Source organism: Hemiscyllium ocellatum, chromosome 22 (genome assembly GCF_020745735.1).
Source record: "Hemiscyllium ocellatum isolate sHemOce1 chromosome 22, sHemOce1.pat.X.cur, whole genome shotgun sequence".
NCBI lineage: Eukaryota > Metazoa > Chordata > Chondrichthyes > Orectolobiformes > Hemiscylliidae > Hemiscyllium > Hemiscyllium ocellatum.
Window position 1 is genome coordinate 48,911,075 of NC_083422.1, and position 27,620 is coordinate 48,938,694.

General features: G+C 41.0%; 1 protein-coding gene across 3 annotated transcripts in view; it reads left to right on the top strand.

The window, feature by feature from the left end:
- Positions 1–27,620, top strand: part of ldb1a (LIM domain binding 1a) — a 92,401-nt gene that overhangs the window by 36,299 nt on the left and 28,482 nt on the right. For all 3 annotated transcript variants that reach the window (XM_060842194.1, XM_060842196.1, XM_060842195.1), the window contains exon 2: positions 8,218–8,320. In XM_060842194.1, coding sequence (XP_060698177.1) covers positions 8,218–8,320 — 103 coding nt within the window. The remainder of the gene's footprint in view (positions 1–8,217; positions 8,321–27,620) is intronic.

The following is a 27,620-nucleotide window of genomic DNA, read 5'->3' on the forward strand; positions in this document are numbered from 1 at the left end:
CCTCCGTAAACATAAGCTCATCCAAAAATCTGCTGCTTGTATCCTATGCTCCGTGTTTAATCCAAAACATTGTGTTTCAAGGAGGAGGTAGATATAGTTCTTCTGGCCAGAGGAATCAGGGAATATTGGGGGAGGACAGGATTAGGGTATTGAGGTCAATGATCATCCATGATCCTATTGATTGGTGGAGCAAGCTTAGGGGTCGACCTACATTAATTCCAATCCAGCAATATCTCAAAATTAAAATTCTTATTTTTGTCAAATCCCACTCCGTCCCTATCTCTGTAATCTCCTACAACTCTCAGATCTCCTTGCACCTTTATCTTTGGTTTCCTATATTTCCGATTGAGAACCATTCCAGCATTTATGCCTGTGCCTTTAAATGTCAATAGCCTAAGGTCTAGAACTTTTTTTTTCTAAATATCTCCACCTCTCTACCTTCCTTTTCTTTTAATATAGTCCATAAAATCTACTTCCTTGACTAAGTCTTTGTAAGTGGTGCACACCTGTGAAGTGCCTTGGGACATTTTACTCTGTTGAAGGTGCTACATAAATGCATGTTGTTGCTTAGGTGAAGGTCAGGTTTCCTGTAAGTAACTTAAAGAATAATTGTTTCTTCAAAGACTGACAGTTGCTTGTAAATTCCAAGGTCAGACAGTCACACAAAATGATCGCTTTCTTCTTAAGTTTTTTTTATTATTTGTATTGTATGTCACATTTTGAAGGTAGTAATTTTATATGTATCTTTGTGATTATAATGTTCTAATATGATGTTCATATTTGATTCTTTTCTTTTCTGAAAGTTTTACTGTGAGCTTTGCAAGAGAAGGGAGGGGAACAGTCCCTTATTTTTAATTTAATTTGGCCACAGCAACTAAGTTGATGTGGTCCTATAAACCCAAACTATTAACTGGTCTCTCACTTAATCCAGTGGCTAATTTTCACCTGCAAATGCCATTAATGGATTTCAGAGGGCAATCTACCATAGGAGGCATCACAGCAGTACCTGAAGGTCCTCCCAGATGAGCTTTATAGTTGCACATCATTCAGATAATGTTGGAGAGCTGACAAGAGTGGAGATTGCTGGATGAAAACTGGTGTGAACTGTTGGTGGTTATGATTAGACAAAGACTGGATAATGATTGGGGAAAGGGAGGGTGAGTTGATGACTGACAGTAGTGATCTGGAGAGAACGATTAATGGTGTCAGTGGAGGTTGATCAGGATGAGGGCTGGATGTTGGTGGGGATGAATATTGATGGTGGATTTAGTGAATAGATTTCTTGGAGTGGGCTCAGTGAATATTGATCAGTGAAGGGCGATGGATATGGTGGATTTAAAACAGAGGTCTGCTTTTGTCACTGATTCTGTGGCCTCGGGCGTTACAATGGCAATGTCACTTGGATAGGAAAGAAAGATTGCTGGATTAAATTTAGAAAACAAGGCTGCTCATATGTAATTTTCAGGGCAAGGATATGAGCGAAGGAAAACTGAACAATTTAAGATCTTGACAAAAGATGAATAATGGGTGACTGCCATTTTAATTTTATTATTTTTTTTCTCAATTTGTTTCTTTTTGCAAGAACCTTTTTAAAGACAAAGGCATATTTTCATTTCATTGTCTGACTCATTTTCACACGTGACAGTAACATTCAGAATTGTTTCAATTTATTTCTTACTTTCATTTCTGCCTCTGAGTAATAAGTTTGACCTGATATAGACAGCATTGAACATGAACTCTTATGATTTTTTAAATGTAATTTTGGTCAGCACATAAATATAAATTTGCCATGTTGATTCTCACCAGTAATAAGGAAGGCTGATAGCAGTATCTCTGTGAAGGCCTGAATGCAGTTTCTTTTATAATTTTGGAGATATAATTTTAGCTCCTTTACTTAAATATGCATTTTCTTTTGCATTTGCAGATGTATATTTGTTAGTCCTTCCTTTGTCTTGGAAGCTCTGTGCAAGCAGACGGAGAGGCAGCTTGTCTCCCCTGGGGAGTCAGAGTGATTTGCTGCTGGAGGTTTGGGATGTGAGGGGTGGGGTGGGGTGGGGGTGAGTCATATCCAGGATCCCTGGCTGGTATTGTGTGCCTGGGAGCAGGGGGAGGTGCTGGGAATGGCCAGCTGTCTGCCACAAGCCTCTGTGATTCAGTGTAAACCAGGGCCACATACACACACACACACAGACACATAGTGAGAGGGGGAGAGAGAGAGAGAGAGAGACCGGGCCTTTCCACACGCCTATTGTTGTTTGCTGACAGCTGCCTGCCCCCCCACCCCCTCCACAGAACAAAAGACTTGGGAAGGCTCGCAGAGAGAGCAGACATTTCCTCCTCACTTCAGGGCTTTGACTTGAAGGAATAATAAATAAATAAGATTATATTGCTGAAGTGTTTTATTCTTTGGGGGAGGGATTTCTCGGTTTCCCAGCCCCCCTCTTGGATCAGCTTCTACCAAGGTAAAAAGAAAGCTTCTTTTTACTGTTTCTTGTTGCTCTGTGTGTGTGTGTGATTGCTCCTCAATTCTTGGCACTTCTGTTTGTTTTAACTTGGTACTGCTGCTGAAAGACAAAGTGGGAGCATAGGCCTGAGGCTGGAGTGAAACTGAGGAGATTCCTTGTTGTTTGGTGTGTCTGTGTCTGTGTCTGTGTTTGTGTGTGTGTGTGTGTGTGTGTGTATTCAGGAGGCGGAGGGGGGGGGAGTGGAGGTGGAAGAGAAAGAGAGTGAAAGGGGGTTGGTTCACTGGTCTCAGGCCTGCTAGAGGCTCGGTGTTGCAGAGAGAAAATAAAATCTGAAATGCTGCTAGCTATTTGTAGCTAGTTTTATTTTGAAAGTTAAGTATATTGAATCTGGCTTGGCAGCCTGGGAGGAAGCTGTAAAGTTGATGAAAAACGAGCTTTGAGGCCTGGTTAGAAAGGCACGCCTGTCAGTGATGAGACAACAAAACAAAAATGAGTAAAGGGGTTGGAGATGGTGCTGGTCCGTGTACTGCTTACCATGTGATGTATTAAACAGGCAATGTTACAGGAGTTATTAAGCAGATAATCTTGGACACGATAATCGACAAGAATCTGTAGCTGGGTATCACAAGTGAGCTTTGCACTATTATATCCCTCTAGTCTCCAGTCGTGTCCACTCTCATTTTCGTGCTCCTTTCTAAAAGGTGTATTAACCCGTTAACTGCCCAAGCAAAGACTGAGTTGTGTTGAGGAAATTTTGTTTTGCTGGCTTCTTAAACTGTACAGGGTGCAAGCCTGTTTTCTCTCTGTGGCAATGAAAGACTTGGGATCTTTGGAGTGCTGCATGAAAGCAAGAACATTTTTATTCATTTCCTACTTGCGAGCCCTTAGTACCAACTGTTTCATGTATTGGTGTTAGGGAAACAATATTAACCCATAGCGTTCTCAGGGAATGATAATTCAGCCTCTGGTCAAACCAGTACTACTTTATTTTTCTAGCCTCATACAACAATCATTGAAACTTAATCATGTTGGTGAATCCTAAACCAAGTGGAATTTACAAATATTATATGGATTCACTGTCTGCATTGATTGCTTGCAGGTTCTGTATTTTATTTTGAGCAAAACAGAGTGTATCTACAAATACAGATTCACCCCATAAACTTGTGTGCACGCGTGTGGGAGAGAGAGACAGAGTGAGTATGTGCGTGAGTGCATGTGAGTGTGTGTTTTTGAATGTATGCAAGTTTGGTAAAGTGTCTGAGTGTGCTGGGGCACAAACCTGTGAGAGGGTGCGAGCATGGGTATGAACGTGGAAAGTGTATGTGTGTGCATATGAGAGAGGATCTGTGTGTGTATGTGAGAGATGTATAAGTGCAGTGTGGTCACCTGTAGTGTGACATGAACCCAAGGTCCCAGTTGAGGCCATCCTCATGGGTACCAAACTTGGCTCCCACATTATCTTGAAAATGTGACTTAAAAGAAGTTCTGGGATTTACTTAATCAAGAACCGAAACCAGCAATCCATTCTAAAAGATGAAAGACGTAACTATCTAGATTTGTTCAATGTATTATTGTATCACTGTAATCTTTTGCTATAAATTCTGTCTCTTATGGTCTTGCTTCACAACTACCTGATGAAGAAGCAGTGCTTCGAAAGCTAGTGCTTCCAAATAAACCTGTTGGACTATAACCTGGTGTTGTGTGATTTTTAACTTTTGCCTGTATGGAGTTTGCACATTCTCCCCATGGTTGAGTGGGTTTCCTCTCACAATCCAAAGATGTGCAGGTTAGGTGAATTGGCCATGCTAAATTGCCCATAGTGTTCAGGGATGTGTAGGGTAGGTGCATTACTTAGGGGTAAACATGGAGTAGTAGGGAAATGTAGTAGACTGATTCGCAGGGTTATATAACATGGAATACAGGGAGAACTAGCTATTTGGATACAGAACTGGCTCGAAGGTAGGAAACAGAGGGTGATGGTGGAGGGTTGCTTTTCAGACTGAAGACCTGTGTCCAGTGGAGTGCCACAAGGATCAGTGCTGAGTCCATTGCTTTTCATCATTTATATAAATGGTTTGGATGTGAACATAGGAGGTATAGTTACTAAGTTTGCAGATGGCACCAAAATTGGAGGTGTAGTGGACAGCAGAGAAGATTACCTCAGAGTACAAAGAGATCTTGATCAGATGGGCTAATTGGCTGAGGAGTGGCAGATGGAATTTAACTTAAATGTGAAGTATTGTAATTTGGAAAGGCAAATCAGGGCAGGCTTATACATTTAATGGTAAGGTCCTGGGGAGAGTTGCTGAACAAAGAGACCTTGGAGTGCAGCTTCATAGATCCTTGAAAGTAGAGTTGCAGATAGACGGGGTAGTGAAGAAAGTGCCATCATGTGCCTTTATTGGTCAGAGGCATTGAGTATAGGAGTTGGGAGAACATGTTGAAGCTATACAGTACATTTGTTAGGTTACTTTTGGAATACTATATTCAACTCTGGTCTCTCTGCTATAGGAAAGATGTTGTGAAACCTGAAAAGGTTCAGAAGATAACCTTGGTTTCCAGGATGTTTCCAGGGTTGGAGGGTTTGAGCTGTGGGGAGAGGCTGAATAGGCTGGGCCTTGCTATTTCCCTGGAGCATTGGATGCTGAGGGGTGACCTTATGGAAGTTTATTTTTAAAAAAAACGAGGGGCATGGATAGGGTGAATAAACTAGGTCTTCTCCACACGTTAGCAGAGTCCAAAAATTGAAGGTATAGGGGCAAGATTTAAAAGGGACCTCAGGGCAACTTTCTTCACACAGGATGGTGAGTGTATGGAATGAGCTGCCAGAGGAAGTGGTGGAGGCTGGTGCAGTTACAACATCCGGATGGGTATATGAATTAGAAAGAGTTCAGAGGTATATGTGTCAACTGCTGGCAAATGGGACTAGATTAATTTAGAATATCTGATCGTCATGGATAGTTTGGGCCAAAACGTATGTTTCCATGCTGTACAACTCTGTGACTATAATGGATTATCTACTGTGTGGGAATTTGCTGTCTGCAAGTTGGCTGTCCCATTTCCGACAATAAAAAAGCATTTTGCTGCCTAGTTAAAAGAAATAAGCCTCACGTTGTTCATTAATGCCATCGACTGACTTTATACATAAATTCTATTTTTTCTGACCAATCACACATCCCCAATTTCTCCATTGATCTCAGTCTTAAATATATTAAATGACTGACTATCCTTTGGCCTGAGCTGTAAAGAATTCCAAAGATTTTGAACCTGCTGAGTGAGGAAATTTCTCATCTCAGTTCTATACAATCTACTCCTTAAAGCATTTTGGGATTTCCTGAGATGGTGAAAGGAGTTTTATTTTCTTTACATTCAGTGGAACTAAATTTATCCTGTAGTTCGTGGATATGAAAGATTGACCTGGGCACACATCCGTAATATTAGGCAGGTGATTTTGGGTCAACTGCATGAAGCAACTTGGCTGACTCTTTTTTCACCACAGTTGGAAATCGTTTGTTTCCACTGCTTTTCAGTGTAAGTTAATATAAGCTAAATTGACTGGACATTGGCATGCATGAATATTGGGACCTCAGGAACAACGGTAGCATATAAATGGAAATATCATCAACTGCAAGTTTCCCTCTAAACCACATGACTTGGAACTATATCGCTGTTCCTTCACCATTGCTCAGAAAAATCCTGACATTCCCTTCCCAACAGCACTGTGGGTAACTGACATCATATGGACCACAAAATTTAGAGAGAACAGCTAATCAGCACTATCATGAGAATTTGAGATAGCAACAGATGTTGGCTTTGGCAGTCAATCCCATAAACAAATGAAAAAAGGAAAGAGCCAAGTAAGAGTATACACTTGGCATTTTTGGAGTTACTTTCCATACATTGATACCAAACTGCCAAGGCAAGCTTCCGTGGATGATCAAATGAATGACTGGTATGGAAATGAAAACATGTAACACTAGTTAAACTTGATATGTTTCCAGGGTTCAGAGTGTAGAGAAGCATATTCTGTATCTAACATTCTGCTGTCTCTGGTCTGGAAGTTTTGATGGGGACAGCGTAGAAGTCGCTTTACTTTCAGTTTAAGAGTAGAGGAAGCTTTCCTCTGTATCTAACCCCATGGTGTCCCTGTCATGAAAGTGCTTGATGGGAACAAAGTAGCTGAGCTCTACGTTGTATCTAACCCTGTGCTGTTCCTGTCTTGGGGGTGTTTCATAGGTATAGTGTAGCCAATGAATGTTTTTCAGATATACCTACTCTTGCAACTTGGAAAATTTCCATAGTTTAATGGGTCCATCATGTGTCTTGCTTGTACACAATTAGCATTGTTGCTAATGGCTGGTGAAATACAGTAATTAAACAAAGTTAGGTGAGTCTGTCACTTGTGATTCTGAGGCAGTGCAGTTGGTTCCTATGGATTTTCGAGGACGTTCCTCATCAGGCATTAAGGAGATAATTTGTAAATGTCAACTAGAGGCTGTTGATAAGGCTCTGCAGAAGAAATAATCAAAAATAACAAAGTATGTAATTGGTGGTAACTGGTGATGTGAGTTGGTGGTTGGGAGCTAGGATATGCAATATGGATAAAGGGCTTGGTGTCTTTTTTGTGGAATGTAGCATGTGACGCTCCTCAGGGAACATGTTCTTAGCCCATTTTTTTAATCATATCTATTAGTACCAGAAATAAAGGAAAAGAATAATTCCTCATCCAAATTTGATGGGACACTAAATTAACAGAAAACAGTTTGCCACTGCAGCACACTTGTCTGCAGGTTGAAAGTATCACTTTGCTGTATTTTTCAAAAATGCTGTGAGACAAAACTAGCAGCAGGTGAAGGCTATTTTACCCCTTGGACCTGTTCTGCTACTCAGTTAGAATCATGGCTGATCCGTATCTCCAATGTATTTGTTTGTGCTTTGCTATCTACCAGTGAAAATCCATCGCAGAATTTTAATGTTCTGTTGATCCCCAGCATCAATAGCCTTTTGGCAGAATGAATTTGAAATTCACATTGCCCAAAGCATTTTTTTCCAATATCACTTCTAAATAGCCTAATTCTAATTCTTAATTCCTCTAACATAGCAATAATGGGCCAAATAGTGTATTTTTGTGTGATGTCATTCTACAAATTGATCTCATTTTGTCATATGGAAAAAAATATTAAGAACATTGGAACAGCTCTTAAGCCTGTTCTGCCAATCATTGAAAACCTAATTGATCTGCATCATAAATGCATCTATCTGCCTTAACCCCATATGCTGTAATTCCCTCTGTCCATGAAATATCAATCGATCTTGGGTTTAAGTTATCAATTAAGCTTCTGTTTACTGATGTTGTGCTGAAGCTCCATAATCCTACCATCCTTACTGTGGAGAAATGTTTCCTAGATCCTCGCCTGAATGGCTTTCTTCTGACCATAGACTTTCCCTATCAACTGCTTTCAAAACATTATAAGCTCAAACCAATGATCTCTGCAGCAAACACCAGCCTGCCTTCTGTAATCTCACTTCATAATTCAAACCTTGGAGACCTAGTAATGTTCTGGTGACTTCGTACTTTGATGCAACAAATTTCTATAGTGTGTGAAGTGGGATAGAAATAGAAGTCCAGTTGCTAGGATGAGTTGGATAAGAGAAGACTCGATGCTTGTTGAGGATAAAATCTGAATTGCCTGAAGATCTCCCTGTAATTACATATTTGTGTTTAATTTATTTTTTTCCTGTCTTATTCCAGGGTGCTCGTCTAAGTCATTCAAACTGTACTCGCCAAAGGAACCCCCTAACGGCAACGCATTTCCTCCCTACCACCCAGGCAGCATGCTGGATCGCGATGTCGGGTAGGTGTCAACCTCCTGGGAACAGAGATGCTCTTTACGTTGTTTCTGACAACTTAACATGGTCTGACTCCCAGCTCTTCTCCATGCCTTCTAGACAACCCTAATACAGTCATTGCAGAAGTTGAAACTCACCAGGGTATGAGTACCATGCACATGATTCTCACTGGTGTACATGTCTCTTGCACACTCTGACTCTCACTGTTGCACAAGTTCCCACACTCACTGACTCTGGGTTACAGGTGCCACACACTGACTCTCGCTGAGGTATGGGTGTCACACGCACTGATTCTTACTGGCATCCAGATCCCATACACACCAACACTGTCCATGGTTTAGGCCCCATGCACACTGACTTTCATTGGGGTAAGGGTCCTGCGCACATGGACTCTCACTGGGGTAAGGGTCCCACTCTCATACTGACTCTCACTGGGGTAAAGGTGCCACACACACACACACTGACTCTCACTGGGGTACACATCTAATTGTTATTTGGATAAGAGTTCCATAAACACACTGTGATAAAGGTCCAGCCACTCTAACTCCCAGTATGGTAAGAAGCCCACACATACTGACTCTCACTGGGAACAGGTTCCACACACACTGACTTACACTAGAGAAAATATTTAATTGCATGTGAAGTGCTTTGGCACATCCTGAGAATACGAATAACCCTTCCTTCTTTCAAGTTCAGGAAGTGCTGAAGTGATTTCAAAGAAATGTCTCCAATGGGAGAGTCTGTTATCCCAGCCAACGAATGACAGACGTGATACTGGGCCACACTGACAGAAAGGCTCTGAGTGTGCTGAGTTAGTGGATCTTTGCTGACATTTGTACTACATGGATCTACAATTCTCCACCAGTAGAGGAGGGTTGGAGAATGCTAGTCAGGGTTTGTTTTTTGTCATGACTGAGTCTTGCAACTCCACCTGCAATCAAGCTCAACTACAATGTACCCCATAAGGCTGGAAAACTCGAGTTCCATTCAAAAAGGAGCACTCTTGCCCAGTTGGATAAAGTACCAAGGAATTTGGATTGTGAAGAAAGTCAGCAGGAATAAGAAAGGAAGGGAGATTAACAGGAGCACGGAGTATTGGTAATGGCTGAATTCTGGTTTGAGAGTAGCGTTGTCAAGCAGGTTTGGGAGGTATTGGAGCAAGCAGGTTTACTGTCTGGCTGGCCGAGGACGTTGGAGTCAGAAGGAAACAAAACATTGGATTAGCGAATTACAAAAACAAATGTTGAAATTAAGTACGTGTGTAAAATTTTAGGAATTTTGCAAGTTTCTGCATCAGCATTTGAAATCAAACCACACACTAATGACACAATGAAACTATGTGCAGTGATATGAAGTAACAGTAATGAAATGGAATGTGATTTGGTATCATAGATTAGATTCCAGCATAATTTACTTCTGGGTACTTGTTATTCTAAATATAAACCACCCAAAATTGCATGACTTTGATCCGAGTACATGTATTGGCAGATGAGTTCTTGACCCCTTAAAAGAACTTTTTTATATTGTATTTCACATTTAATATTTAACTATAAGCAAACTTTATGCTTGACAGCGACTGAGGTTAGTTAATTCAGCAAACCAACTGAAACTGCGTTTTCAGTACCTGGGGTTGAACTGACTCTTTAGTGTCACTTCATATAAATACAGCCATCTTCAGAGTCTCCTAGCATTGAATATGACAGAGTGCTGTGTGTTGGCTGGGTAAGGGAGTTACAGTAAGAAGGGAAGAAGGTTGTCTTTTGTATTTTCTACCCTTTTCACCCTGTAGGAATTTGTTCTTGATCTGTTACAGGGGAGGAAGTTAACTGAGTATCTGGGAAATGATTAAGGTTTGTCTTATTCCTGAGTTGTAACATAGTTTAAGAATTGATGATTAAAGTTTATGAAATATATAAAAAGGAAAAAAAATTAAGTAGTTAATTATAACACATTAAGAATACTTTCTGTCGTGTTGCGTTACACATAGCCCGTATCCAAGGCAGAGTTGGAGGAACCTAGCCCAGTGCAGCTTATGTCCTCGGACTTGGAGGGTAGGGATGTAGTGATGGTATCAAGGTCCGAAAGGTGGATCTGTCAGAATATGAGTTCCCTGATTGGATCATCATCATCATCCCAAATGGGGAGCCCTGGCTGACAGATATAAGCAGGAATGTCAGACATCCTGTTCACTCTGACAGCTGGCTCTGAGGGAGCTGGATCATTGTCAAGGACTCTCCACATGTAAATAAAGGGTGACTTGGTTACGGGATGTGAGGCCTCTTACTCAATTTAGATCTCGTGGGACTTGTGTGCTTTCTCAGGTTTGCATACCATCAGCAACTACAGTGGCTTCCTGGCCCAGATCATGACAATTTTAACAATTTGGATGAGGCTTGGCTTTGTTTTGGGGTTTTGCTATGGGCTGACAAGTGCCTTCACCCAAGTAGTGTGCCCCAAGCCCAGTCAAACTGGCAAAGGTATCCATCGGAATACCTTAAAACTCATTTGCTCCTCTTGCTACACATTCCAATGATAAAGCCAGTTGTAGTGCCTGTTTGAAGTCCAGTTGGGCTTCAGCTAGTCGGCAGCTTTTGACTGGTTATATCATCAATCCCACATACCAAATGGTCTCTCAGCACCTCATTAAGGGTTAAACCAAAGTCACATGCCTGTCGTCTTAATCTAGTCAAAAATTCCGATATTGGTTCCCTTGGTTCTTGAATTGCCAAGTAAAACTGTTAGTATCTCAGAATTAGAGGAGGCTTGGAGTCATAATGTTCCTTGATTAAATTGGTCAGCTCTTGAAAAGTTGCCTCAAGGGAAAGTTAAACTCATAATAATTGAAAAAGCTGTGGGTCCACAGGCTGTCAGAATTATTTGTTGCTTTTAATGTCATTTTTTTTTCCTGGGAGGACAAAAATGCATTCTTTCCACGGACTGAGCCCAGTCTTTGATGACAGAATCGAATGAGTCAAGCTTCCCAAATAAAGGCAGGATGTCAGAAATGCTTACCCCAACTCAAAGATGACTGTCGTGAGTGAATTTCTTTAGGAGTATGCTTTTCTTTCATTGCCCTGAAATAACTCCACAGAGGCCGGTATCCTCTCACTAACTCACCCTTTATTTATATATGGAAAATCCTTGACACTGATCCAGCTTCGTCAAAGTGGACAGATGTCTGACTCTCCTGTTTTCAACAATCAACTAGGGCTCCCTGTATAGGGCTGTTAATCTAGTTCAATCAGGGAACTCACATTCTATGATATCCTCCTGACTGATCTCATTACAATAACTACATTTAATAGTTGTGTAGACACCATATTTATGTAAACATCTGAAATCTTAACAAAAAGAGGAACTGTGGGAGTTTAACTTATTTAAAGTCATAGAAATGTATAGCACGGAAAGATCAAAACTCCTATGAAGGCTTTAAGAAAGCTGTTAGCTTTAATGAAGTTCAAGTTGGCAAATCTCCATAAGATGCCATGTTCCCTTTGGCTGTGAAATTCTTTCGCCATTCTAAATCAGAATGAACCACTGAGGCTAGACAAACATACTGATGGACAAAGAAAGGCATGGGACTAATTTGTTTATACAATGGAGCTGAGGGAAATTCAGTCCAAGAGGAGGGATATGGGCCAGGTGCTGGCAAGTGGGACTAGATTGGGTTGGGATATCTGGTCAGCATGGATGAGTTGGACCGAAGGGTCTGTTTCTGTGCTGTACATCTCTCTGACTCTATATGTCGAGCTGTTACTCACAGATGTTTATAGCACAGAAGGAGGCCATTCAGCCAATCATATTCCTGTTGGTCAATAAATATCTGTCTGCACTAATCTCATTTTCCAGTTTGTAACTGTAATCCTGGAGGCGACCACAACACAAGTGAAGATCATAATGCTGCATAAATGTTAGAGTTTCTGACATTTCATAGAATCCCTACAGTGTGGAAACAGGTCATTTGGCCCATGGAGTCCACACCAACATTCTGAAGAGCATCCTACCCAGAGCCACCTCCACCTATCCTATCCTATCCCTGTAAATCTGCATTTCCCATGGTTAATCCACCTAACCTGCACATCTGCAGACTGTGGGACAAAACTGGAGCACCTCAGAGGAAACCGACGCAGACGGGGAGAATGAGCAAACTCAACACAGGCAGTCACCTGAGGGTGGAATTGGACCCAAGCCCCGGTGCTGTCAGCCGGCAATGCTAATCACTGAGCCACAATGCCGCCACCAAAATCCAGACCGCTCGGCCACATTACCTGTAAAACACAACCACCCTTTCAGGCAGTGAATTTCAGGCAACCATTAGGTAAATCTAATTAAATCTACAACTTGTCTCTTAGTCTTCTACCTCCTATCTTAAAATTATGCCCCTTTCCCCATCCTCTCTTTTGACCCCTCTACTGGAGAAAGTGCCTTCCTAGCCACTCCAATTGTGTGGTTCATAATCTTATACATTTCTGGCAGGTCCTCTCTCAACCTTCATTGCTCCAAGGAAATTAACCCCAGCAAATCCAATCTTTCCTCATAGGTCAGACCCTTCAGCCCAGGCAACAACCTGGTAAATCTCCTTTGCACCCTATTTTGAGCAATCTCATCCATCCTACAATGTGGCAACCAGCACTGCATGCAGTACTCTATTTGTGGCCATTCCTGCATTTTATACAGTTCTAGAATGACTTCCCTGCACTTGTACCTGCTCATAATTCCCAGGATTTATAAAGCCATCAGTCTTCCTAGTTCATGCTTCAAAAATAACTTGTGGTGCACAAATTATTTTAATGTAAAGGGCAGAAGGTTTTGCTGGGGGGGGGGGGGTGAGGCATTGAGGGACAAAGCTTCACCAGAGCATAGTGGGAATTTGGAATACACAGTCTGCGAGGTTTGTATAGTTGGGAAGCCTCATAACCGTTAAAAATTACCTGGATAAACACATGTATCATATTCAAGGCGATGGGCCAATGCTGGAAAGTGAAATTCGTTTTAATAAGTGACTTTTTATTTGAAAGGCCTTTAACTCTATAGCTACAACTGCTTCTAATACGCACAGAAACAGTAGAATATGAAAGGGTATTCTTTTATTGACCTGCAATACCACAGCTGCCTGATGGTGGGGCTGCTGACTCGGCAACAATAATGAATGGTACGCCACCTCCTGGCCACACTTAGTAACGTGGTTCAGAATTCACAGCAGCGCCACAACCTGGCATGTAGTTGTAATGCAGTTCTTGTGTTGTAATGTTGCGGTCTATTTCTAAATTTCAGAAAGTTTGGAAAATATTCTGTATCATTTTCTTTAAACACATATTGAACTATCTGCCACTGTTTTCCTAACTAATTTACTTATTAATGACTGGAATTATTCCTCAGTTAGTTTCCTAACCAGGTCAGTAATTTGCCTTCAATTCCCTGAGTTTTAACTTTAGTTCATGGTGAAGCATTCAATCCAATGTCTTCTGTATGTTTGCAAATAGCATCCACAATATTTCCCCGATTGCTAATTTAATCACCTCCAATGTAAATTAAACAAGTGTTTGTGGCCACACAGCCTAATGTAAGGTAGAATGCATGCTGCTCATAAGTTATCCCCTTAAGATGCTTTAAAGTTCCCCTCCAAGCAACAAATCATCATGACTTGAAACTATATCACAGTCAAAATGCTCAAAATCCTGAAATTCCTTTCCTAACATCAAGGTTACCAAGGTTATTCTAGTCACTGATCCTCTAATATTGAAAAAGTGCTGGGATGGCATGGTGGCTCAGTGGTTAGCAGCGCTGCCTCACAGTGCCAGAGACCCAGGTTCGATTCCAGCCTTGGGTGACTGTGCAAAGTCCACACACATTCTCCCCATGGGAATCTGCATGGGTTTCCTCTAGGTTCTCCGGTTTCCTTCCAAAATCCAAAGATGCACAGGTTAGGTGAATTGGCCATGCTAAATTGCCCATAGTATTAGGTTAGGTGCATTAGTTAGGGTAAATGGAGGATAAAGGGTAGGGGAATGGGTGTGAGTGGGTTACTCTTCGGAGGGTTGGTGTGGACTAGTTGGGCCAAAGGGCATGTTTCCATACTGTATGATTGGCCGTGCTAAATTTCACGTCCAGGGATGTGTTAGATGGACTAGCCATAGGAAATGCAGGGTAACAGGGATAGGGTAGGAGTAGCAGTGTGGGGCTGGATGGGATGTTCTTTGGCGAGTCAGTGCGGACTTGTTGGGCTAAATGGCCTGTTTCCACACGGAAGGGATTCTATGGTGATCTACACCTTAACAGCAACATTACCTGAAGAGGACATAAGGATCCGACTAAGAAATATGTGGATAGTTTAAGTGAATGGACAAATATCCAACAAATGGAGTACATTATGGGAAAACACAGTTGTCTATTTTGGCAGAAAGAATAAAAAGAAGCATATTATCTAAATGGTGATAGATTGCAGTGCTCTGAGATAGAGAAACCTGGGTGATCTAGTATGTGAATCACGGAGGTTTCGTGTGCAGGTTGAGGAAATAAGCAGGAAATCTAATAGAATTTTATATTTTATTGCGAGAGGAATTGAATGCAAGTGTAAAGAGATTGTGCCTCAGCAGGGCACTCGTGAGAACTCATCGGGATTACTTTGTACAGCACTGGTCATGGAAGGATGTTAATGCATTAGAAGCAGTCTAGAAAGCTTACTAGATTAATACTCTGAATGAACAGGTTGCCTTATGAGAAAAGGCTAGACAGACTACGTCTGTATTCTCTGGAGTTTGCCAGAGTCAGAGCTGACTTAATTGAAACGTACGAGACCCTGAGGGGACTTGACCTGGTAGATGTTAAAAGGATGTTTCTTCTTGTGGAAGAATCTAGAACTAGGGGTCATAACTTAAAAATAAGGTATCGCCCATTGAAGACAGGGATGAGGAAACAATTTTTCTATCTTATAGCATGATGAGTCTTTGGAATTCCCTTCCTCAAAAGATAGTGATGCAGAATCTCTAAATGTTTTTAAGGCAGAGCAGATAGATTCTTGATTCCCGTGGGGATGGAAGGTTATTGGGGATATGCAGGAGTGTAAAGTTGAAGTTAAAATCAGGTCAGCCATGATCTTTTTGAATGGCAGAGCAGATTCAAATGGCCAGGTGGCCTAGTCTTAATTCCTTGTTGTATGATCGTACCCCAAGGACTGCAGTGGTTCACGAAGACGGCTTTTCACCACCATCTCAACAGCACTTCGGGATGGGCAATAAACACTAGAGAACCAGGGGAAGGCCCATCCCGTGAAAGAAACAGAAAACATGCCTGTGTGGTTGCATAAAAATTGTCATTAAAATGAATAGGCTGCAAGCGAAGAAGACACCAGTCACCTCTTCAAAAAAATCAAATCAAGTTTGTCAAGCGTTACCGATTTTGTACCAATGTGTGATTCATCTCTCTGAGCAACTGAAGTATTCAGTCCTAATTATAAACGGTGATCATTTCCTGACCGTAGCCGTTAGGCCAACTGGTCTATAATTCCTCTTCTTTCCAAAACTCACCTTTCCTGAATGACAGAAAGCTGGCGTGCACAGCTTTCCGGTCTAAATGAAAACAGGACATCATCAGTATTCAAGAAAAGTGCACTGGCCCTAATTCCTAACATAGGCTTCCCCCATGTTGGATCAAGGACGTATTGGGTGGAATTCTCTAGACCGATTGGCAATGTTTTCAGAGCAGGAACATTGCAGAGAAAGACAATGAATTGTACTCCCACTTGTTACTTCCATAGCAACTTCACAGGGAGAGGCAGATTGGGAACACAGTTCAGACACCTTCCGAGGAGCAGGAAAATCGATGTTTCGGGCAGCACGGTGGCACAGTGGTTAGCACTGCTGCCTCACAGCGCCAGAGACCCGGGTTCAGTTCCCGACTCAGGCGACTGACTGTGTGGAGTTTGCACATTCTCCCCGTGTCTGCGTGGGTTTCCTCCGGGTGCTCCGGTTTCCTCCCACAGTCCAAAGATGTGCAGGTCAGGTGAATTGGCCATGATAAATTGCCCACAGTGTTAGGTAAAAGGGGTAAATGTATGGGTGGGTTGCGCTTCGGCGGGTCGGTGTGGACTTGTTGGGCCGAAGGGCCTGTTTCCATACTGTAAGTAATCTAAAAAAAACCCTTCAGGAATTGCTGATGAAGGGCTTTTGCCTGAAACATCGATTTTCCTATTCCTTGGATGCTGCCTGATCTGCTGTGCTTTTCCAGTGCCACACTCTTGACCCTAATCTCCAGCATCTGCGGTTCTCGCTTTTGCCTAAATTGGTTGCGCAGGAGGGAATTCTCCTTGCTGAATTTAAAAGTCAATTAAAGTATTGAAGAATCAGTTTGGAGGAAGTTTGCACACAAGCTCCATTTCGAATAGAGTAGTAGTTCCACACTGGACCTGCAACGTGACACAGAGGAGAAGGCAACAGCAAAGCAGTAAGACTTCCCACCAAGAAACTGACCAGCTGAGAGGGTTTTATCAGTTACACTGAAGAGATTATTATTATGGCCAGGTGAGAGGACGATTTTCAAAGCGCTCCTTCTCTTGAGAGTTCTATCCTTGCTTGACAAATGATTGTCGTCTGCTTGGAAGGCACTTCATCTATATAGTACTTCTTCAACCGTCAGCATTCTGAGCAGCATTGGGTAGCTGCACTGTCCGTTTCTGTTGAAGTAAATAGCAGGGGTATCACCAACACCAACAATAACACTGCTGCCTCACAGCACCAGGGTCCCAGGTTCGATTCCAGCCTGGGGCGACTGTCTGTGTGGAGTTTGCACATTCTCCCCGTGTCTTTGTGGGTTTCTTCTGGATGCTCCAGTTTCCTCCCATAGTCCAAAGATGTGCAGGTCAGGTGAATTGCTAAATTGCCCATAGTGTTAGGTGCATTAGTCAGAGGGAAATGGGTCTGGGTTGGTTACTCTTCGGAGTGTCGGTGTGGACTGATTGGGCTGAAGGACTTGTTTCCACACCATAGGAAATCTTATCAAATCTAATCCCTAAGTAGCAGGTGCAACAGCACCATCTGTCTTGTCCTCAGCCCCATACCCCACAGGCAGAGGAGTTAGGACACCAACTGGATAGAGATGAGACACAAACACTCTTGACATGTTTGAGATCAGGGAGTCAAATGGCTCAAGCTTTCAGAGCAGGTCATTGCTGACAGCTGCGAGGAAGCCCTCCTTCCCAGTAAAGCAGCTGGGTGTGCATTGCCAGCGGTCATTAAGATGATTGTCACTGGAGTGTCTAATCCCTTACCTCTCCCATCTTGCATCTTTGTCTGTCACCAACATGTGTTGCAACTGCAAGGAGATAAATAAAGGAGGTCTGAGTGCTGTTAATGGCTTATGTGCAGAGGAGGGAGGGATACCTTTTGTGAGCGGGCATTTAGAGGCATGGTGTAAAGGGCAATAGATTGCGGGCAAACATGAATGTTAGCTTGTTGGATGGGGATATGAGGAACCTTTAGATGGAGGAATGAATGGAGTGCAGGGGATGTTGACCTAAAGCGTGCTGTGCAGCAGACTGCTGGACAATTCTGAGAATGTGGATTGGCAGTTGTTAGTATTACACCATTCACCTGTCCTGTCCTCCCTGAGGTCCTGCATCCTCTTGATACACACTCTTCTTTAGTGTGAAGGTGAGACTTCTTTAGTCACTTTACAACATGCTTGCTTGGTTGGAGAAGTGGTCTCTTTCTCATTTCCAACCTCAGTTGTTGCTCCAGGCAAAAGTGAGAGACCTGTGTGAGGTGGGCAGCCTGTTCAGATTTCCAATCACTGTGGCTTCTGCAGTCACAAATATCCAAGTGCTGCTGAGAGTATTTCCGAAAGATGTTTTGGTCCCTTTAAACAGAAACCCTTCCTCTCACCAAATAGTCATAGAATTGTACAGCACAGAAACGGATCCTTCGATCCAACTCATCCATGCCGAACAGATATCCTAAATTAATCTTGTCCATTTGCCAACATTTGGCCCATGTCCTTCTAAACCCTTCCTAATCATGTACCCATCCAGCTGCCTTTTAAATGCTGTAATTGTACTAGCCTCCACCACTTCCACTGGCATTTCATACACACATAACCCTCTGCGTGAAAAAGTTGCCCTCTAGGTCCCTTTTAAGTCTTTCCTCTCTCACCTTAAACCTATGTCCTCTAGTTTTGGACTTCCCTACCCTGAGAAAAAGACTGTGGCTATTCACCCTATCCATGCCCCTCTATAATGTCACCTCTCAGCCCCCACTACTCAGCCTGTTCAGCTTCTCCCTACAGCTCATTTGGCTGCATCATCCGACCAACTTTTCTAATTAATCAGAAGAAATTAGCTCTTAATCAGATGACTCTGGTCAGGAGCACCATGAAGGACTGCTAACTGGGAGATAAAATTTGTCCCAAAAATGGCCCTGCCATTGTGCCAGTCATTAAAGTGATACGATTCCACCCATAGTCGCAGAAAACAATCCCCTTAAGAAATTCACTGCCTGTACTAGTCTACTTAATCAATACAAAATTTAAAGTTAAATTTCCCAATTTAAAGCACTCTGCCATTGCTACATGCTTGTCTAATCATTGAATTTATACTGTCAGCTGCTCTCAGACTTGCCTGTGCACACCACCTTCTCCAGTCTAAAATCCTTTTCCATGTCTTAATGCTACTTGTCAGGTCTCCAGGGCCTGCTGACTTCTCATTATATTCCATTGTTCATTGAAGTGGTTTAATACTTAATCAGTGTCCACCGTTGCCTCCTACCATTACCTCTGTCTTTCCCATACATTTTATGACTTAATATAATCAGATTCCAGTCCTGACCGTCTTGCAGAAACCTTCTCAGTGAATGTCTACTGCATTATACCTTCCAAGTTAAATTTTTGCCTGCAATTCAAATCTCCATGTTTGTGTATTAAATGCTTAGTTGGGCCACACACTCTAACCTTTAGCTGTAATTTTTTTTTCTCATCTATTTTCATTTCTCCCTTCCGGATTAATTAAATGCTTTAGTTTTTCCATGATGTGCAGTGGTTAATAAAACACAATTTCAAAATAACTAATCTAAGACTGTTGTAGACAATCCTATTTATCCTTTCTGTTTGAATTCTAGTGACAGACTGGTCCAGATGGAAGGACGCAACCTAACAATATAGTACAATAAGCTTTTATTTTTACGTCCCCTGGTCAATCAGGTATACTTTGGATATCAATAACCCAAGCAGTTTTAACAGTGGGATATACCCGACTCACTTTTATTGAAATAAAACAAAAACAGAAATTGCTGGAAAAACACTCAGGTTTTTTTGAGCAAATTCTGTTTTTGTTTTGTTTTTTGTTTTCAATTTCCAGCAGTCACAGTTCCTTCCTTTTTTTTTAACTTCTATTGAAGCAAGGTACAATACAAAATGCTGCCATCATAGTGACACATCACAAACTTACCCGCATAATGCTTACAATTGCTAGTGATTCGTTTACGTTGACTTATCCAAGACTCAGACCAAAACAGGTGGTCATCTCATCTGTCTGAACATCCAGTTGTTAATCAGATGTCCCTGTCCTAAGCTAGCTATCATTCTGCAGCACACTTTCTCCAACCCCTCTTTCCATATGGACAGGCTGTATATTGAAATTTGATACTGTCCACACTGAGCAATTTGATAACTTTGACCATCACAAACATGTTATCTACCTTAGCTATTTGATCAATTGCTCCTTAAGACTTAATTGGTTCTTCTTGGAAAGAGGCATTTCTTGGTTTTAACAAACTTTGACCTCAGCCTTAGCTTGCTAATGCTGTTGTAACCTTATGTCATCTGATTGATCGTATAGTATTTACACAACATAATTCTATGATCAAGCACTCTGTTTAGTTGATAAATAATCGACATGACATCTAATTCATTGTCTTGTAAATGTAGTGTGTCAGTTCATTACATTACTGCTGAGTTTAAAATGGTTTATAGAATACACCCACGTTCTTTCAGACACAGAAACAGTAGATCCTTCTAATCATTAGGAACTATCTGACTGACTTTTTTCAATAGGACAAGCTTCATGTTTTCTCATTTCATTTTGAATAACCCAGCAAATTTTAGGTTAATATCTACTTACCTTTTCCATTGCTGTACAAGCATATTTTCTATGAAATGATACTGCTTTCCCTCTCGCCATTCATTCACATTCCTAATTGGCTTAACTCATCCAGTTTGCAAATGGCTAGGATAATAATCAGGAAGTTAACATTCTTGAGTTCTTGCTTTTTACTTTAGTTCCTAGTTCTTGAGATTCTTGAAACAGGACATCTTGCCTACTCCTTTCTGTGTTGTTAGTACCACCATGAATCACGTGGATCCTCGCTTTCCAGGTTAAGCAACATACCTCAAGGGACTCTTTGTTCTGCTTACGAAGATACCATTCCCCCTAATTATTACATTTCCTGCACTTAATACATTAGGCTTTCCCTCCTCTTTCTTGACATCTTCCCCCATCCTTTCTTTTGATGGCTTCCTGCTGTTTTGGCTGTCCTTACAGTCTTTACCCTGAGTCTCCCAGTTACATTCTGAGTGGTGGATAAGAACAATCTCTTTGAATCCTCATTCGCAGTCTCAAATGAGTTCTCTTTCCCTATATCTCTTGATCGTCCTCAATGAAATCCTGTTCTGCTCTGAAAGGTGTGACTAAAGGTTGGAACAAATTTGTCATCTCCCTCAAGTTTTGGAGTATTTCAAACTTACTGTCCAATTCCATCTATCAGAGCCAAGAAGATTTAAGATGGAGACACCAGCTGTGTATCAAACAAACACAAAATGTTGGACAAACTCTGCAGGTCTGGCAGCATCTGTGCAGAGAGAATCAGAGTTAACGTTTTGAGTCTGGTATGACTTCTTCAGAACTGCCACTTTCTCAAAACAGAAGAAATAATGCAACATCATTTGGTGATTCAAATAAGGATAAAGTATTGGCGATCCACACAGCTAGTTTGCTGACAAAGCCAAGTTAGGTGGCAAAACCCTAAATGACCTGAAACCAAAGTTCTTAAGAAGTCAGACCAGACTTGAAAAGTTAACTTTTTTTTCTCTCATTAGATGCTGTCAGACTTTTTGCTGAGTCTCTCCAGCATTCTCTGTGTCTGTTTCAGATGTCTAGCATCTGCAGTATTCTGCCTTTATTCAGCTTTGTAAGGTTGATTTTATAGAGACTTATAAAATCATAAGGTGAATGGCAGATGTCCTTTCCCTAGGGTGGGCAATTTCAAGACTAGGTTACATATTTTTAAGGTGAGAAGAGAAAGATTTTTTTTAAAAAAGGGGAATTTTTTCTTTACACCTGAGTGATTCACGTGTGGAATGAACTTCCAGAGGAAGTGATGGATATGGGTACAGTTACAATGTTTAAAAGACATTTGGATAAGTACATAGATAAGAAATATTTGGAGGGATATGGGCCAAGTGCAGGTAGGTGGGACTAGTTCAGTTTGGGATTATGATAGGCATGGACTAGTTGGACCAAAGGGTCTGTTTCCATGGTTTTGAACTCTATGTATGAGCTTACTTGGGAAGGTTCCTTGTGCACAAATTATGACATACTGCTTGCAGACTTTTCACCTTTTTTGCCCCATCTTAGACTCAAATATTTATACCTAATTTGTTTTTCTATGCTGTAACTTCCAATAAGTGCTAAAACACTTGACAAGTTTTAAATACTTACTGCCTCGAGCTTCCACAAACAAAACCGATCTATATTCCCTTGCACCAAACTTCTACTCTCACTAGATCCCTATCTTTGCATTCTGTTTACTCTGCTTGTCAATACTTTTCATCAGCAGCTTCTTCTGCATTTATTTATTATGCACTTTACTAACTTATTTTAATCAACCTGCTCAAGCAAGTTATAACACAACTTTGCTGGATGACTGAAAACAGCAGTAAACAGTGGAGAAGACTCGAGGGGTCCAAGCACTCCTGCTCCAATAGGTTAAGTTCTTGGGTTAGCGAGTTTTGAGAAGATTTGTAGCTCAGGTTGAGGTTTTGGATGTAGGTTTGCTCGCTGAGCTGGAAGGTTCATTTCCAGATGTTTCATTACCCTCTTCAGCACAGGAAATAACATCACCAACTCAAAGAAACCCAGACATATAAATAGAAAGCAGGAATATTCAGCATTGCTTCATCTGCGGCCCATTGAAGATGTTACCTAGTACAGTAACAAAACGTCTGGAAATGAACCTTCCAACTCAGCGAACAAATCTACATCCATAAGTTCTTGGGTTCCTAAGAATGATCAACACAGCATAATAGATGTATGTGTGGACTTTTGATAGCCAATATGTTACCCTGTTGAATTTATTGACAAGATGGCAGGCCGTGGAATTAAGGGAAGTGGCTGTATAACATAAAATTGGTTCAGTGCTAGGAAACAGATATGAGTGGTTATTTTCTGGAGTGCAAGTGGCTTTGCAGTGGTACTTCCTGTGGCTCAGGTAAGGGTTAACAACTTTGTAATTTTTTTAAATATAAAATATCTTAAGCTCAGTTTGCAAATGACATTAAACTTGATGAAATAATTGATAGTGATGAGATTGGTTAGCAGCTGCAGGATGACACAAGGTAAGATGATGAAATGGGCACATGAACTACAGATAAGAGTTCAGTGTGTAGAAGTGGAGAGTGACAAACCTGGGGGGTGGGGCGGGTCTATTTTGCAAAGCGTATACACTCGAAATAGCATAATCCTGAAAAATATAAAAACAAATTATTTGGTGACCATTTTGCCAAATCTTTAAGATGGCAGTGCAAGTTGATGAGGTGTTTGATAAGCATTTCAATCACTTGGCTTTGTTATTGGAAGGATGGAATACAAAATCAAAGAGATCATACTACAAGTTTATGAATCACAAGTTAGCCTCAGTGAGAGAATGATGGACTATTCTTGGATCCACACTGAAGGGAATACATAAATCATTGAATCATTACAGTACAGAAGAATATAGTTCGCCCTATTGTATCCATGCTGACCATCCTAAAGAGCCCTGAAGAAGGGTTATATCTGAAATGTCGACTTCTCCACCTCCTGATACTGCCTGGCTTGCTATGCTCTTCCAGTCTCCTGCCTGCCTACGTTGGCCATCCTAAAGCGCATTCCTTTAAGTGTATCTTGGTATATTTGATGATAATAAATAAAATAAAATCAAAATTCACATACTGCCACCAGCTCCCCCCATTCCTGCACATTCCTCCTGTTCATATATTTAGAATGTTTAGAGAATTTATAGCAGAGAAAGAGGTCACTTTGCCCATTGTGGCTCTGCCATTCAAAGAATAAACCACCCCCCTTTTTGTTTTTCAGCCTTTTGTCCATATCCCCAGAGATTATGTGTTAAAATGGATATTCAGTCACCTTTTAAATAAATTGAGGATTTCTGCTACCACTACATCTTTGGGCAGCAAGTTCCAGACCTCGATGAGTGTCTTGCTGAAGAATCCTCTCTTTATCTTCCCTCTAATCATTCTACCAGTTACTTCAAGTGTATGGCCCCCAGGCACTGACTTCTCTGATATAACAAATGGGCCCTTACCATCTATTCCATTTGTATCCTTCACAACTGTGTACATCTATCTCAATCTGCTCTCTTCTCAGTCTATTGTCTGCCTGTTTAAAGGCATACAATCATAGTCTATCCACTTCAAATAGCTGCAATTTTCTAGTCCTGGCAGCAACATTGTAAATCTCCTCTCTGAAACATCTTGAGTGCAATTACATCCTTTCTGCAATGAGGTGACCAGAACTCCAATGTAATACTCAGGTTGTGGCTTGACTAGTGTATTAAAACTCCAGCAATACCCCCCCTGCTCTATAATCTCTGCCCTGGCCAATAAGGTGAAGGATTGAAAATGCATTCTCAACAGCCTTATAGATCTTCCCAGTTACCATCTGGGATTGTTAGACATTCATTCAAAGGTTGCTCACTTTCTCTATACCTATAAGACATTCAGCCCATCGAGTCTGCTGAGCCATTGAAGAGATTTATGGCTGATCTGATACTTCACAAATCCAATTTTCTGCCTTGTCCCAAAACCCTTGATTTCTTTTCCTGATTAAAGAACTGTCCAGTTCAGCCATGATTATAACTAATGACCCACCTTGAAAATCCTCTGTGAAAAGAACACCACAGATTTACTACACTCTGAGAGGAAACAAACAGTCTCCACTTCTGTCATAAATGGGCGACCTAATATCTGATATATTGCCCTCTGGTCTGAGACATTCTCAAGGGGACATTCTCTGCATCTAACCTATCAAACCTTGTAGATGGTTTATTTATTTCAATAAGGTCTCCTGTAATTCTTCTAAAATCTAATGAATCCAAGCGATCTCCTTTCATCAGGAAATCCCTTTACACTTGGAATCAACCTAGTGAACTTTCTCTTGACTGTCTCCAATGCTAATTTTGTTTACACAGATAGGGGACCAAAACTGTTTACAGATTTCCACATGTGGTCCAATTAGTCCCTTGTACAGTTTTAGCAAGACCTATTTTTACACACTATCCCTTTGAAATAAATGCTACCATTCCATTTGCCTTTCCCAGTACCCGTTGAACTTGGATGCTAACATTTTGTGATTAACACACACAAATCCTTCTGAGCTACCGCTTTCTACAGTCTTTCTCCATTTAATTGATATTCAGCTCCTCTATTCTTCCTGCCAAAGAACATATGCTGATGTTTACTGACAGTATATCATATATACTCATGTAAAAGTCAATCTCGTGGAAAAGTCGACCCCCTATTTTTGGCCAAAAAATCTGGTATTTTCCATATATCTTGTGTAAAAGTCGACCCTACTATATTGGACTATAAACCTCTTACAAAGGAAACTGCATGTTTCAATTAATCCACTTAAACTAAATCTCATTCACTCAGTCATTCATTCCGGTCATTTGTTTACTGTATTGCGTCTCCATTCATTCGTTCATAACTCTACTTACCCCACTTAGTTTACCACACCCCACGCTTTGATTCTTTCATTCAGACTGGTATTAAATCTATTGGTACTATTGCATTTCGTTCACTATACATCCAAAAGTTAATATTGTTAATAAGTTAATCGTTTTAATTGTGCCATTATATCAGAATAAAAGTGAGATATATTAGCTCCATATATCTTAAATCCTTTGACAAATTTGTTAATGTTGATGAGGTACATAACATAATGAGAGTAGACGGGAGAGAAATGGCAGAATTTGGCGGGTAAGTTCAAAATGCTTAGACATTCAAAAAAGTTTTGCTTTAAGTGTGTCATTATACTAGGCCATGATGATGTTGAACTGTGTGATTTTGCAGAATTTCAAAGAATCTTTGACATATTAAATTTTTGTACCAGTATGTATAAAGAAAACTTATTGAAAGTAATTCATTCTTGTTTCTCTTGCTTTTATCCGGTAATTACCTTTATCGTAATTCATTGTGTTTTTCTTCTTTGCCCAGGATTATTTGAGCAATCAAATCGATTTCTGCTAATAATACGGTATTTCAAACTGCAGCATGAATTTCAGCCCCTCAAAACTAGTGCCCGTATGATAAGCAACCCTATAAATTGAACCTTTAAGAATAGTCTAAAAAATTGGACTTTTACATGAGTATATAAAGTAATCCACCTGCCACGTTTTTAACCACTCGTTTAACCCATCTTTATCCTTCCGTAGATTCTTTGTGCCCTCCTTATTATTGACCTTCCGTCTATTTTTGTGTCTTCCGCAAACTTAGATATAACACATTCACTTTACTTACCTAAAGTCATTAATTTATATTGTAAATAATTGTGGCTCCAACACTGATCCCTGTGGCCCTTCAGTAGTTACAAGTTACCATCCTGAAAGTGTCCCCTTATCTCAGTTCTCAGCTGGTGTCCAGTTATTGTTTGTTATATACACAAATGATATAGATGAAAACATGAGCTGAATGTTTAACTCTGATAAATGCAAGGTGATGCATTTTGGAAGAAACAATGAGATGAGGGGGCATTTAATGAATGGCAGTATACTAGGTAGCTTAGAGGAACAGAGGGAGCTTGGGGTAGTTATTCAGATTCCTGAAGTCAGCAGAGTACATGACTAGGATAGTTAAGAAGGCATGTGGGATACTTGCTTTCATCAGTCATGGCATTGAGTATAAGACCAAGGAGGTAATGTTGGAGTTGTACAGAGTGTTGTTTCAGCCACAGCCTGAGGATTGTGTGCAGTTCTGGTCACCTCACTACAGGAAGGGTCAAGGGGTATTGAGGAGATTCACCAGGATGTTGTCTTGGATGGAGCAATTGAGCTATAAGGAGAGAGGAAATAGGCTTGAATTGTTTTCTTTAGAGTGGTGAAGACAGGGGAGATGTGACTTAGATGTATAAGATTATACGGGTATGGACAGGATGAATAGAGAGCAGCTGTTCCCCTTGGTTGAGGGTTAATCACGAGGGGACATAGTTTTAAGCTAAGGAGCAGGCGATTCAAAGGGGATTTGAGAACAGACTTTTTCACTCAGAGCGTGGTAGGAATCTGGAATGAACTGTCTGGAAAGGTAGTGAAGGCTAGAAATTTTACAGCCTTCTGTAAAAGTCTGGATGAGCACTTCAAATATTATAAAACTAAAGGATATGGCAGAAGTGCAGGAAATTGGGATTAGTGTGTCTTTATGGTATTTATTGTTCGTGGAGACTTGATGGGCCAAAGGGTCTATTCTGCACTGTATGACTCTATGGCTGTCCTATTAGCTAGTCAGTTTTGTAGTTGCTTGTTTTTGGTCTCTTTCCTTTTTTTAACTGAAGTTTTCCAATCCTCAGGAACATTTCCAGAATCTGTGGATTTTCGGTAGATAACTACCCATGCACCCACTATCTCTATGCCTACTTAGAGTCTTAGAATTAGAGAGGTGTTCAGAATGGAAACAGACCCTTCGATTCAACTTGTCCATGCGACCAGTAATGCGACTTGTCCATTAATCCCAGTCTATTAATCTAGTCTGAACAGCCTCTCCCTATAGCTCAAACACTCACCCCTGGCAACATCCTTGTAAATCTTTTTGAACCCTTTCAAGATTCATAACATCTTTCCAACAGCAGGGAGATTCTTTTAATAATCTTGAATGCATCCCATCAAGTCCAGTTATTGATCTTTAGCCCAATTCTGTAGTGATAGTTATTGCATTTATTTCCCCTTCTTTTGCTCCCTGATTACTTACATTAAATTTTGGTTCTTAAATAATCAGTCGTATTCTAGAATGGCAGAGAAGACTTCTTGGGACCGAATGTTCCTCACAAAGGGT